Below are 13616 nucleotides of genomic sequence, written 5' to 3'. Positions count from 1 at the left end.
CTCGTCTCCTTGGAAACCGACTGTTGTAGTGTAGTTCTCGCTCATTGTGATGAAAAAAACAAACAAGTGTCTAGCACATGATAGCTAGCGAGCTGTGTGTGGGGTTTTTTATGGGTAAAATAGCTCAATTATGTTTAATTCGTTGTAGGCAGAACTCTAGTTCTTTATGAAGAAATGTAGCTATGTCATTTGTGTTTTGTATGCCTTGAACAGAGATAAAGTCAAGTGAATAGACGTTGTTTGATTTGTAGCTAACGTTAACGTTAGCATGGACAAAATAGCTAGGCTATGTGCAAAGATGATACAGGAGTCCTCTTTTAAATTAGCTGGATTCATTTAAATATTATATTTATCATCATACAGGTTAGCCAAAAGGCTGTAAAAATGTATGGCGCTCCTGTGGATTTATCATTCAAATGCCTCAGCTCAATGACAGGTAAACCAGCAGGTTCTTTCACATGACTATTAATGCGGATGAAGGAAAGGATTCCACTATTGAGATGCAATTCAGAGCGTTGTACTTCTTCCTCAACACTCTTTACCAGTGGCGGTTGCTGAGGGGAGGATGGCTCATAGTAATGGCTGGAATGGAGTCAATGGAATGGTATCAACCACATGGAAACCACGTCTGATTTGTTTGATACCCTTCCATTGACTTCATTCCAGCTATTACTATGAGCCATCCTCCCCTCAGCAGCCTCCACTGCTCTCTACCCTCTTGTGGCTGTGTCTCAATAGAGTTGTGGCTTCCTTTCCTATTCTCAATGGCACCTCTAAGTCCTCTCACACAACTTCTCTCTCAGACGCTCTGACGGAGGAGCCAAATCAGGGCTTGCGGCCACTGAAGCGAAATGCAGAGAAGAAGTTCTGCAGCCGCTCGCTGCGTCTCAACAACAACATCATCACAGACTTGAGTGGCTTCAATAATACGGTCTCAGCCTTCCTCTCAGAGCCCTCACAGCTCGCCTGGGTCGACCTGTCCTTCAACGACATCTCACACATAGACCCAGTGAGTTGAGTCCACGTAGTCACGTACATACAGTGGCTTTGGTCAAAAGTAGTGCACTATATAGGGGATATTGTGTAATTTGAGACAAGTCTACTGTCTCCCTGAACAGCCACAGCCTGGCAGGAGGGTCAAATGAAGGGCTCTAGTACATTAGCAGTGATCACTCTAAACCCTGTGTGTGTGTGTGTGTGTCCCAGGTCCTGGTGGAGCTGAAGGAACTGCGGGTGTTGTATCTCCATGGTAACAGCATCTGTAACCTTTCAGAGGTGGATAAGCTGGGCGCCCTGCCCTTCCTACATACACTCACCCTGCACGGCAACACCATGGAGAATGAGGGGAGCAACAGGTACACACACACTAAGCACCACAGGGATTAAATGAGAAAGGTGAGGACAGCTGCTAAACCTAAATCTACACATGCACACAGTAAACTCATCCACACACACACATACGCAAACACAGGCCGGCACCAATGCACCTCCCCTTAGCCCCAGATGGGAGGGTGGGATGGGTTACAGGTGATGTTTATTCCACTCATACTCTTCATACTCTCAATGTGCTGTCTGTTTGCAGAGGGCTATGTGGCTCTGAGCCCTGTGTGTAATAGGTGCTGGGTTAGAGTTGCAGCTGCGTAGCATTCTGACTGGTGCTTCAAATGAGCAGAGATATCCTGTTACACACCAGCTCTCTGCCTGTCTGCATAGCAACACGGCAAACTCCTACTGAGTTTTGAGCATTCCCCCGTCTCTGCTCAGTGCTAAATGACTACGGGTTTACAGTGTATGTATGTGTTCAGCCCTGGAGCCTTATGGTTAAACTTTTGTGTATCAGAAGTTTGTGTATCTGGACAAACACCCAGTTATAAGAACCCCTCTGTGTGTGTGTGTGTGTGTGTGTGTGTGTGTGTGTGTAGGGGGTATGTGATTGCGGCTCTGCCTCACTTGAAGAAGTTGGACTTCAGTGCTGTAACACGGCAGGAGCGAATCATGGCCCAGGTCTGGCATCGCCCCGGAAACCGTGGCAAAAACACTAGGAAGAACCAGGACAACTGACCTGTCACCACAGAAACGGAGGGGGGACGACACAATCGCCATGCCAACCAACCAAAAGGTTCCAGAACAACAGGCTTACATCAGGAGGCCTTATGACTGAAGCATCATGTAAAAGTACAATATGAATCTACTCATCAGAAACTCTTGTCTGGTGTCTGTCTTAGAGTTGGGGGGGAAGGAATAGTACATCTACAGTAGATGTGATTTCTGCTTAATTAGGATATTCCTGACCTTTTTGTGACCTTGACCTATATAATTATTGAACTGGAACAGTGGCCACCCAGGCTAAAGGTATAGAGTCCTCTCAATCAAACTGTCCAATATGCACCTTTGTACACTGAACAAAAATATAACGCAACATGCAACAATTTCAAAGATTTTACTTAGTTACAGTCCATATAAGGAAATCAGTCAATTTAAATAATTAATTAGGCCCTAAATCTATGGATTTCACATGACTGGGAATAGATACCTTACAAAACAAGGTAGGGGCGTGAATCACAAAACCAGTCAGTATCTGGTGTGACCACCCTTTGCTTCATGCAGCGGGACACATCTCCTTCGCATAGAGCTGATCAGGCTGTTGATTGTGGCCTGTGGAATGTTGTCCCCAATGGCTGTGGAATGTTATTGGCGGGAACTGGAACACGCTGTCGTACATGTTGATCCAGAGCATCCCAAACATGCTCAATGGGTGACATGTCTGGTGAGTATGCAGGCCATGGAAGAACTGGGACATTTTCAGCTTCCAGGAGTTGTGTACAGATCCTTGTGACATGGGGCCGTGGATTATCATGCTGAAACATGAGGTGATGGTGGAGGATGAATGGCACGGCAATGTGCCTCAGGATCTCGTCACTGTATCTCTGCATTCAAATCACAATCTATAAAATGCTATTGTGTTCATTGTCCGTAGCTTATGCCTGCATATACCATAACCACACCGCCACCATGGGGCACTCTGTTCACAACGTTGACATCAGCAAACCGCTCATCCACACAATGCTATACACGCTGTCTGCCATCTGCCCGGTACAGTTGAAGCCAGGATTCATCCGTGAAGAGCACACTTCTCCAGCATGCCAGTGGCCATCGAAGGTGACCATTTGCCCACTAAAGTCCGTTACGACGCCGAACTGCAGTCAGGTCCCGACCCCGGTGAGGATGACGAGCACTCAGATTAACTTCCCTGAGATGATTTTTGACAGTTTGTGCAAACCCACATTTTCATCAGCTCTCTGAGTGGCTGGTCTCATACGATCCCGCAGGATTTTAGCCGGATGTGGTGGTCCTGGGTTGGCATGGTTACATGTGGTATGCGGTTGTGAGGCGGATTGGACGTACTGCCAAATTCTCTAAAACGACAATGCGGCTTATGGTAGAGAAGTGAACAATCAATTATCTGGCAATTGCCCTAGTGGACGCTCCTGCAGCATGCCAATTGCACGCTCCCTCAAAACATCTGTGGCTTTGTGTCGTGTGACAAAACTGCACATTTTAGTGGCCTTTTATTGTCCCCAGAACAAGGTGCACCTGTGTAATGATCATGCTGTTTAATCATCTTATTGATATGCCACACCTGTCAAGTGGATGGATTATCTTGACAAAGGAGAAATGCTCACTAACAGGGATGTACACTAATTTATGCACAAAATTTGAGAGAAAGCTTTTTGTGCATATAGAACATTTCTGGGATTTTTTAATTTATTTCAGCTCATGAAACCAACACTTTACATGTTGCGTTTATATTTGTTCAGTATAGTTGTGTTACTTTGTGTTGAAATCTGGATCTGATCATTTACACTTTACCACATGTGAATCAGTAGGTATGAGATATACCGGAGAATCCCTAAATAATATCTTCTGAGAAAGTGTTTTTAAATGATATCCATTAGTTACGCTACGCACACTAAATGAGATGTGATTCTGTGTTCACTAGGTTTGTTGCAATGTTACCCCACACAACTATTTATCTAGTCCTACAGAACACCAGTCATTGTTGAACATCTTTAATGCATTACATAATTAAATGGGGGGGGGGGGGTGTAACAGAATATCTTAAACGTTTTGGTACTAGCCTAAGAAATTAACAATGTAATCCCAGTAATATTACACATTGAAATAACGAAAACAAACGTAACGTTCTCAGCACACTGCAAAAAGTCAGCCTTCCAGATCATCCATTTAATGACCCCAGAAGCACCCACACACGAATAAATCACTAACACCTCTGATTGTTTTAATTGAGGATACCAAGGTTATGGTTGTTTATCCCAAACTGCCATGATAGATGTTCTTTTCTTGGTTAATTTAAGTAACTCATTACAATCTGTTGTTTTGTTTAAAAATCAAACAAACTTGGATGTTAATAGGGGTTCTTGTCATAAAAACTGGGTTTCTGTATCCTTAGTTTTGATTGGCTCCTAAAACCGCCCCATTGGAGCTTTAGCCAATCCTGACAAAAACAGACGCTCTACAAAAGGGGAGGTGCATAGAATCCATTTCTTGCTTCTGATGGAGTCACGAATCTGTACATAGAAGGCATAAACACTTAACGGTTTAATTTACATTACAAGCCCTGAACACTACCCGTCCACCTAGACCCCCACCCTCACTAAGCCCTGCCCCCATCTATTGTTTCTGTGAAATCTAAAAGATATGAATCCAAGGACTGCCAGCTAAATGATTGAAGTGCTAAGAGGAAGCATGTTTCTGCTAGAAATCAGAGGCAGAGAAAACGATGTGGATTCCCACACCTGTCCCCCCACCCCCCATTCGCCCCTGCACTCTACCAGCATGAGCAGATCTCAAAGTAAGACTCATTCGGGTCATGTCGGATTTGACCATTCGTTCAACTATAGAATCTAAGTCCCTGTTGTTTTTAAACCTACCCAACCCAGTTCTGTCTTACTACATCAGGTCAATCTAAGGATTCCAACAAAGATATGGAAAACTATAGCGATGGCTCTTTCTAGATATTTCTATTGATGACATGAGGGGTGGGATGTGTGTTCTGGGTGACGGGTTCACACAGTGTCAGAACAACAGCATAGTTAGTACATTACCGTAGCTGCATATCAGAAGAGGCTAGCTACTCCTGAAAACGCAGAGTCAGAACAGTCTAGCCACGCAGCTAGCTAACCGTTTAGTCATTAGACTCAGTCACTCTTCAAAACTTTAAAATAACAAAAACAAAAGACAGTGATTATCGTTATACTGCGATGAGTTTTAAAATTCCTTGACATCCCTCGTGAAGGAAGGATGAATGATGGCTTTGAAAGGTCAAGGGGGGGAGGTAGGTCAAGCGGGGAGGTCGGTTAACCCTCTCAGCAGGGGAGATCTGGTTGTCATAATCCTCAGCTGTAGCAGCAGGTTGCTAGTCACATAGCTGGGTAGCACAAGGACTGAGACACATGGATGCAGGGTCGGGCATGGGAGACAGGACAGGGGGTATTATGGAGGGCAGATCAGGGGATGGCAAATTGAACCACTAGTTCTTCTTTAGCGTCCACCTTGATCTGAGAGATTGCACTGTAAGCATAGGCAGCTATCTTGGACACCTGTAAATCAAATCAGAACAAAACAGGTTAACATGGGTCAATCAGCTACATAATGTGATGGTTGTTTTTTTAGCTCCAGAGCTGCCATACACTAACAGGTTTATGGATAGGGAAATCATAGGACTGTTATAGAAAAATGATCTGATGCATGTCTGAGAATGACACTGTGTGTGTGTGTGTGTTAGGGGTGTAACAATACACGTATTCATACCGAACCGTTCAGGAACCTCAGTTTGGTCCGCACTGTGAACCCGAATGAAAACATAACATAATAATAAAACACTTGGAATATAAACTAGGCCAACGCTGCGTTGGATGCCGAATGAATGTTTTCAGGCTATTCTGTTACAACAACTAGAGCCTATGCGCACCTTGTAAATCAAAATTCAAATCTTGATTGGCTCATTTCAAAATGTTATTTAGTGAGGCACAGCCAGGAACTAGTTCTGTACGATGGCGAGTGGTGGGGTGGATAAACCAGGAGGATTCTCCATCATCGTTTAAATATTCCGTTTGGGAACATTTTGGTTTCCCAGTAGATTACAAACGGTGATGGACACAGAGAGTATGTCTCCACTGCTCAACGAGAATAGCCTCTGCAGCTGCCAACGCCTCGAACATGTTGACACGTTTACACCGACATCACCCCAGTATTCTTACCATTGGAGCAAGACCGCGACGCAAAAAAAATAAAAATGCATCATCTCCCCTCAGCATTCAAGCAGCACTTCGCAGCGGATTCTGACCGAGCCAAAGAAATTACAAGAGCGATAGGTATGTTTATAGCCGTGGATATGCGCCCATTCTCAGTGGTTGAGAGGAATAAGGGGTTTCAGCACCTCGTGAAAGTGCTCAAGCCACGTTAACTAACTTCGCCCTCATGCACCCATTTCAGCAAACGGGTAGTAACCGCTCTACATAAGCAAGGCGAAAGCCGAAGTTGTCAATGAATTGGCAAAGCAAATGTTATGTCACATGCACCGAATACAAAATGTGTAGACTTTACCGTGAAATGCTTACTTACGAGCCCTATCTTAACAATGCAGTTAAAATGTAGTCAAATTTGCTAATAAAAATAGAAAATAGTAACACCAATAACAAGGCTATATACAAGGAGTACCAGTCCCGAGTCAATGTGCAGGGGTACGAGGTAGTTGAGGTTATATGTACAGTTAGGGGTTAAAGTGACTAGGCAATCAGGATAGATAAGAGCAGCAGCAGCATATGTGAAGAGTGTGAGTGGTGTCAATATGCATGCATGTGTGTTTTTTGCATGAGAGAGTACGCAGTATGTGTGTGTGTGTGTGTGTTGGAAATTCAGTGTCAGTAGAGCCCAATGAGTCTGCATAGAGTCGGTCAGCCAGTACAAGAAAGGGCCAATGCAATTACTCCGGGCAGCCATTTCATTAACTGTTCAGCAGCCATTTCATTAACTGTTCAGCAGTCATTTCATTAACTGTTAAATAGTCTTATGGCTTGGGGGTAGAAGCTGTTCAGGAGCCTTTTGGTCCCAGACCTGGTGCTCCGGTACAGCTTGCTGTGCGGTAACAGAGTGAAGTCTATGACTTGGACGGCTGGGATCTTTTGACAATTTTTCGGGCCTTCCTCTGACCACCTAGTATAGAGGTCCTGGATGGTAGGGAACTGGCCCCAGTGATGTACTAGGCCGTACGCACTACCATTTGTAGCGCCTTCTGGTCGGATGCCAAGCAGTTGCCATACCAAGCGGTAATGCAGCCAGTCAAGATTCTCTCAATGGTGCAGCTGTAGAACTTTGAGGATCTGAGGGCCCAGGTCAAATCTTTTCAGTCTCCTAAGAGGGAATAGGCATTGTTGCCGTCTTCACAACTGTTGGTGTGTGTGTGGACCATGTTAATTCCTTAGTGACGTGGATACTGAAGAACTTGAAGCACTCGACCTGCTCCACTACAGCCCGTCAATGTGAATGGGAGCGTACTCAGCCCTCCGTTTCCTGTAGTCCACAATCAGCTCCTTAGTGTTTCTGACGCTGAGGGAGAGGTTATCGTCCTGGCACAACACTGCCATGTCTCTGACCTCCTCCCTGTAGGCTGTCATTAGCAAACTTAATGATGGTGTTGGAGTCATGCACTTCCACGCAGTCATGGGTGAACAGTCAGTACAGGAGGGTTCTACGCACACAACCCTGAGGAGCCCCCGTGGTGAGGCTCAGCCTATCCTCACCACCCGGGGGGCGGCCCATCAGAAAGGGAGGTGTTTAGTCCCAGGGTCCTGAGCTTAGTGATGAGCTTGGAGGACACAATGGTGTTGAAAGCTGAGCTGTAGTCAATGAACAGCATTCTCACATAGGTGTTCCTCTTATCCAGGTGGTAGAGGGCAGTGTGGAGTGCAATAGAGATAGGGTTATCTGTGGATCTGTTGGGGCGGTATGTGAATTGGAGTGGGTCCATAGTTTCTGTGATGATGGTGTTGATGTGACTCATGACCAGCATTTCAAAACACTTCGTGGCTACAGACGTGAGTACTACGGGGCGGTAGTCATTTAGACAGGTTACCTTGGTGTTCTTGGGCACAGGGACTATGGTGTCTGCTTGAAACATGTAGGTATTACAGACTGGGTCAGGGAGAGGTTGAAAATGTCAGTGAAATCACTTGCCAGCTGGTCAGTGCACGCGTTCTGGTAATCCGTCTGGCCCCGCGGCCTTGTAAATGTTAACCTGTTTAAAGGTCTTGCTCACGTCGGCTACAGAGAGCAAGATCCCACAGTCGTCTGGAACAGCTGGTGCTCGCATGCATGGATCAGTGTTGCTTGCCTCGAAGCGAGCATAGAAGGTATGCAGCTCGTCTGGTAGGGTCGCATCACTGGGCAGCTCGTGGCTGGGTTTCCCTTTGTATTCTGTGATAGTTTGCAAGCCCTGCCACATCCAACGAGTGTCAGAGCCGGTGTAGTAGAATTCAATCTGTCCTGTATTGATGCTTTGCCTTTGATGGCTCATCAGAGGCACCCTGTGTTGTCCTTACTACGGATGGACCTCCAGGGCTACAGAGAGCTACTTAACAGTGACAGCCCATCACCTGACCCCGGAGTGGGAAATTAAGTACCGTGCAACAGACACGTCCCGTTTATGGGAGTCGCACACGTGTGCATCTTTTTCTCTTTGTAAGAAAACATTATAGCAAAGGTCTATAGACAATGTCTAAGCCATGTTTATATATTGATTTCACACACATATTGCACTTTATTTTAGTGTTGTTGTGTTTATCAGGTGTTTTCATTTCAGAAAATACAAAGTGTTGTTATTCCTGATTATGCTCATCAGGCATTAAACGACTCATGATCATATGGAATCAGGAATACCAACATTTTCTTATAGAAACAAAAATTAACTAGAGTAACTTTTGGCATTTCATTTTCCTGCTTTACCGAAACCGAACAGTGACTTCAAAACCGCAATACGTCCTAAAACGTGGGTTTGGTGAACCGTTACACCCCTGGTGTGCGAGCATGTGTGCGTGCGTTCACCTGTTGTACATCAGAGTATGGCACCAGATCACTAGCGAGCACTTGGTGCGGCTGGCTGGTGAGTGAAGGGAGAGGGAGGGGCTTCTTCTGAGACAGACTGTTACTCAACAATGACAGTTTTGTACTGAAACACACAATAAAGACAGGTTAGTACTGAAACACATGGCCGGTCAAAACCCACTCCAAAACACAGACACATTAAGCAACTACCTCCACACACCAACCTGTATTGCCGAGCTTTGTCCATGTACTCATGTTGCTCCATGCCTTGAGAGTCCGCAGCCGAGACATCAATGATGTTCCTAAGAAACATAGACGCAGGTAGTCAGCAGAATTAAATCCCAAATGGATAAATCCACGATGAGGGAGGAGAAAGAACGTTTGTGTGTCTTACAGGGCTGTCTTGGTGAGGATGGATGTGAGTAGGGCCTGTTCGTCTGTGCGTGCTGAGGGTACACTGGCGGAGCTCCATTCTGTACTGTTGAGGGGCTTGCTGTCGGGGTTCGGGTGGGGGATCAGCGGCTTATACACGTCAGGGTCCTGAGGCACAACATACGCATCACACTCACAAACTATCACAACATCCTCCATCACTGGCTGTTAAGGTACCCAGATTGACCTTGCTTATTGTTAAAATGAGCATGATATGACCTCTGACCTAAAGTATAAAACAAAAAGGCACCCTACAAACCCTATACTATGACTACTCATCCCTGATCACTAAGTCAATAGGGATCTGCTGCTGTGACAGGCAGACAAGAATGAACCCAAACAAAAGAGTTACCTAAGCCTGATATGATACTGGTGTGTATATTTCAACAGTCTTATCCTGTGTTATAACAGGGTTAGCGAAGCAGTGGCAGGCTATATGTGTACAACAGTCATCTGATAAATGGTAATACGGTAACCCCCACCTCACATTTTCCAAAAGTGAAAATTAAAATAAAAAATGTTTCCCCTTCACCAAATTCCATTTTGGCCTGTCACAACTGGAAATCTGAGATCATATGACATGCATCTGGGAGAAGTTAACTTGCTGGCAAGTTCAACGGCGTTACCGAATGTGAACCGTTGAGGCCCAATTATCAGAAGTTGTCACGTTTTACCGGACCTGATTGATGATCATCATCATCATCATCATCATCATGACAGGTGAGAATTTAAACTACGTTTTTTTTCTGCCCTGCAAGTAGCTAGCTACTGAAGTACAGATTAACTGGTTAAATTAGTTAGCAAACTAGATACTGCCTATATTTGTCAGCAAAGGTTGTCACTATTTTGAAACTTCACTTAACTAGCTAATGTTGTTAGGTGTGTTGGCCAACTTGCTAATCAGGTTACTACATTCCCTTGGCCCAATCTTTCTTGCACAGCTAACGTTAACAGTTATCTTAAAGGTCTGACTAGCTAAGCTATCTGTTGGGTCGTAGTTGGCTAACTTAGAAATTGTTTCCTTTTAACGTGCAATGATGCACCATCTTTCCACTTTTGGCTAGTGGAATTCGATACAACAAACTGTCTCGCAATGTCCTGATGACCCCAAAGAAAGTAACGTTAAATAACGTTACTTTGATTGTCAAAGAGTATTTTGCAACCTAGATAACCAACTAGCCTATAGTTAGTTACCTGCTCGGTGTTCTCGTTTTCGCTGCTATAACAGCAACCCATGGCGTCCGCTGGACGTTCTGCAGTCTGCCAGGTACGCGAACGCAATTTCCAACTACTCCACCCGGGAAACTATATAATAAGAGAAACAGTCTCGGTCCACTTTCTCTCTTACCGCTTCTGTCAGCGACTACTACAAACGAAGCCTATCACATGACATCAGTTTTTGAGCAGCCAAGGACTGGGCAACAAACATAATGACATCCGGCCACTGTGAAGCCAGCACGGGAACACAGACTCCCCAATCACGTGACATGGGGTATTTAACGTTTTAAGACTCGCGAAGGGTGACTTGTTATTGTTTTATTTGAGATATGGAACCTGCATACAACAGACGGGGCGAAAGGGAAATACAGAACGAAGAGATGGCAAAAATACATTGCTAACACATGCTCGTTGTGTGCAGGTTCTGAGGAGACTGCTATCGCAAGATAAAAGTCATCTTTCAGACGCCCCCCCCGGGTCTACAGAGCCACTTTACAGCCCTCAATAACCATTGCATTTGATGAAAGAACCCGTTTGACGAGTTTGCATGACTGGGTGACGCCAGGCGCCCTCTCATTACACATCAGACTACTAGCTACTAGGCTGTGTACTTCTCTTCCAGGACAGCTAAACAACCACTGCTTTGTTTTTATCCTACGCCAGTTGTCAGTATGGCTCAGCTGATAATATCACTTTGCGTGTTGGTGTCTATTTGTCTCGCCTCGGTTTTGACCAAAGACAGCTCCGTTCAGTTTGCGTCCGAAAGTCTTAGTACCTCCACGGTTCGCTCGGTGTGTAAGCCCATCCCCAGCACACTTTCTCTGTGCCACGGCGTCGGTTACCGGGAGATGCGGCTTCCCAACCTGCTGGGGCACGACTCGTTGAAAGAAGCCCAGCAGCAGTCGGCCGCGTGGCTACCGTTGGTCTCCAAACTCTGCCACCGGGATACCAAGAAGTTCTTGTGCTCGCTCTTCGCCCCGGTGTGCTTACCGGAGGGGGCCGTGCGCCCCTGCCGTGGGCTGTGCGAGGCTGTGAGGGACGATTGTCTTCCGGTGATGAGCGCGTTCGGGTTCCCGTGGCCCAACATGTTCAACTGCACCCGGTTCCCGCGCGAGACCCATCTCTGCATTCCCACCACGACCCGAGACACAGAGCGTGCGCGGAAGGAAGAGGGACACGAGGAGGCATCAAAGGGTTTGTGCCTATCATCATTGGGAGGTGATCCTCTGCAAAAAATGTCCACTCTCTTTCACACACACGTTCACCCTTCTCGGTGGCATGTCTCTTGGTGTCCTCAGGAACAGTGATCTGTGATGCATGCAGTCTGGCTGCTGAGGGAGAGATAGACAACCAGAACAAGTTCTGCAAGAGTCCATATGGTGAGTGATATGTGTATGGCATTGGTTACACTTTACACAAAGGTTTATAGAGGTCAATAACGTGTTTCCATGTTTTAAAAAGTGTTTACAGACCTGTATTTCTGTGTTTCCTCTCTCAGCCTTTAAACTGCGTATTGGGAGTGTTTCTGTAGTGCAGGGTGACCGCAGGTTAGTCCCTCTGGCCCGGAGTCGCATCCTGAGGTGGGAGGGTGGAGGCGCGGAGAAGGCCGAGGGCGTCGGGGGGGCCATGGCCTACAGTGCCCTTTGGTTGCAGGAGGGGGGTACCTGCACCTGTCCTGCCCTGGAGGAGGCAGATGTGGGGGAGGGGAAGGAGTCCCTGGCAGGGGTGTGGTACCTGGGCCTTGCTGACACACAGGAGGGCAGGCTGGTCCTCACTAGGCTGGTGAGGTGGAGGAGGAGCGACAAAGAACTCAAGAAGTTCGTCAGGAGACTGCTCAAACAACCCTGCTGATAATGTCATCATACAAACATAGAGAGACTTTCCAATTTGGCGAATTGTATGTGTATGAGAGGACACCACAGCCCTGTTACATTTCAGCCTCTAGGCCTAGACAATATCTCTTCCATATTCCTTTTATATTCATGTCACCTAGTTCTGGAGAAGTGATGCCTTCATCATATTGCTGTCAACTATCTATCCAGTCCATTCAGACCTATGAAGACCTGTGGGGAAGGGGCTAGGCAGTAGAGAGACCACCAGAGGTCCAGTGTCTGTGTGTTTGGATCCATGTTCTGGACACCTGTCACATGTGAGACATTTAGAAAAATGTAAATGATGTACAGTGTTGTATTACATTCTGAATATAAAAAAATCCATGTTTTTTTAATCAAATGTGAGGACATGATTATGATTTGTGTAAGCCGAGTCAGACGACACAATTACCAGTGAGGCACAGAGCAGCATTAGTTCCATTCAAAGCAGAGTATTATTGTCTGATAGTAACATCAGAGACTGCTGTGTAACAGTGTCTAATAAACGTTATATTGAACCATAAATACTGCTGTCACTTTTCTTTTCTGTGTGTGTTTTCTGGATCCTTCTGTTTGTGGCAAGAGAGAAACCTGACTCTAGACTCACTCCACACCTGCGACTGTACACCTGATCCACCCATGTCTGCCTGTCTGTCTCTGTCTGTCTCTCTCTCTCCCATTCTCCACCCCCCTTCATCTCTTGTGTGTTGAGTCAGTAGATCCACCATAACACCATAATTTGATGTATTGCTGTATGTTTACTATGACCTCAGAATGAGTCAATAATAAACTCATTGTGAGAAACAATTCTGCGAATGGGTACTGTGAATAAAACAGACATGCCCCAGGTGGTCAGTGAATAATTCAGTTACCCAGCTCCCTTACCTGAACCCCCTCTACCCTCACCTGCGGAGCTATGACTACAACCACACACGATAACCATTCAGCATTTCTCCTGACTCTGCCAAACAT

The 13616-nt window shown here is 45.8% G+C and overlaps 3 protein-coding genes across 4 annotated transcripts; 2 read left to right on the top strand and 1 right to left on the bottom strand.

Moving 5' to 3' along the window:
• Positions 1–38: 38 nt before the first annotated feature.
• LOC139549514 (leucine-rich repeat-containing protein 51-like) lies at positions 39–4292 on the top strand. 2 transcript variants are annotated; one of them, XM_071360088.1, is made up of 5 exons: positions 39–114; positions 364–436; positions 804–1009; positions 1207–1355; positions 1923–4292. In XM_071360088.1, exons 2-5 carry the CDS (start codon positions 385–387, stop codon positions 2059–2061), a joined length of 546 nt encoding a protein of 181 aa, XP_071216189.1. In that variant the 5' UTR covers positions 39–114; positions 364–384; the 3' UTR covers positions 2062–4292. The 2 variants fall into 2 exon arrangements, with proteins under 2 accessions (XP_071216189.1, XP_071216190.1); XM_071360089.1 differs by having other exon boundaries at positions 1207–1395; positions 1923–2027.
• LOC139549515 (ragulator complex protein LAMTOR1-like) lies at positions 4055–11028 on the bottom strand. Its single transcript, XM_071360091.1, has 5 exons — positions 10750–11028; positions 9518–9663; positions 9348–9425; positions 9124–9247; positions 4055–5621 (listed from the first exon to the last, which is right to left on the bottom strand). Exons 1-5 carry the CDS (start codon positions 10789–10791, stop codon positions 5529–5531), a joined length of 483 nt encoding a protein of 160 aa, XP_071216192.1. The 5' UTR covers positions 10792–11028; the 3' UTR covers positions 4055–5528.
• Positions 11029–11043: 15 nt separating this feature from the next.
• On the top strand, positions 11044–13169 carry LOC139549509 (secreted frizzled-related protein 2-like). The gene is made up of 3 exons (XM_071360084.1): positions 11044–11967; positions 12072–12152; positions 12272–13169. Exons 1-3 carry the CDS (start codon positions 11445–11447, stop codon positions 12622–12624), a joined length of 957 nt encoding a protein of 318 aa, XP_071216185.1. The 5' UTR covers positions 11044–11444; the 3' UTR covers positions 12625–13169.
• The last annotated feature ends 447 nt before the right edge of the window (positions 13170–13616 follow it).

Source organism: Salvelinus alpinus, chromosome 22, assembly GCF_045679555.1.
Source record: "Salvelinus alpinus chromosome 22, SLU_Salpinus.1, whole genome shotgun sequence".
NCBI classification, from domain to species: Eukaryota; Metazoa; Chordata; class Actinopteri; order Salmoniformes; family Salmonidae; genus Salvelinus; species Salvelinus alpinus.
Note: the sequence above shows the minus strand (reverse complement) of the source record. Positions and strands in the feature narration are given on the sequence as shown.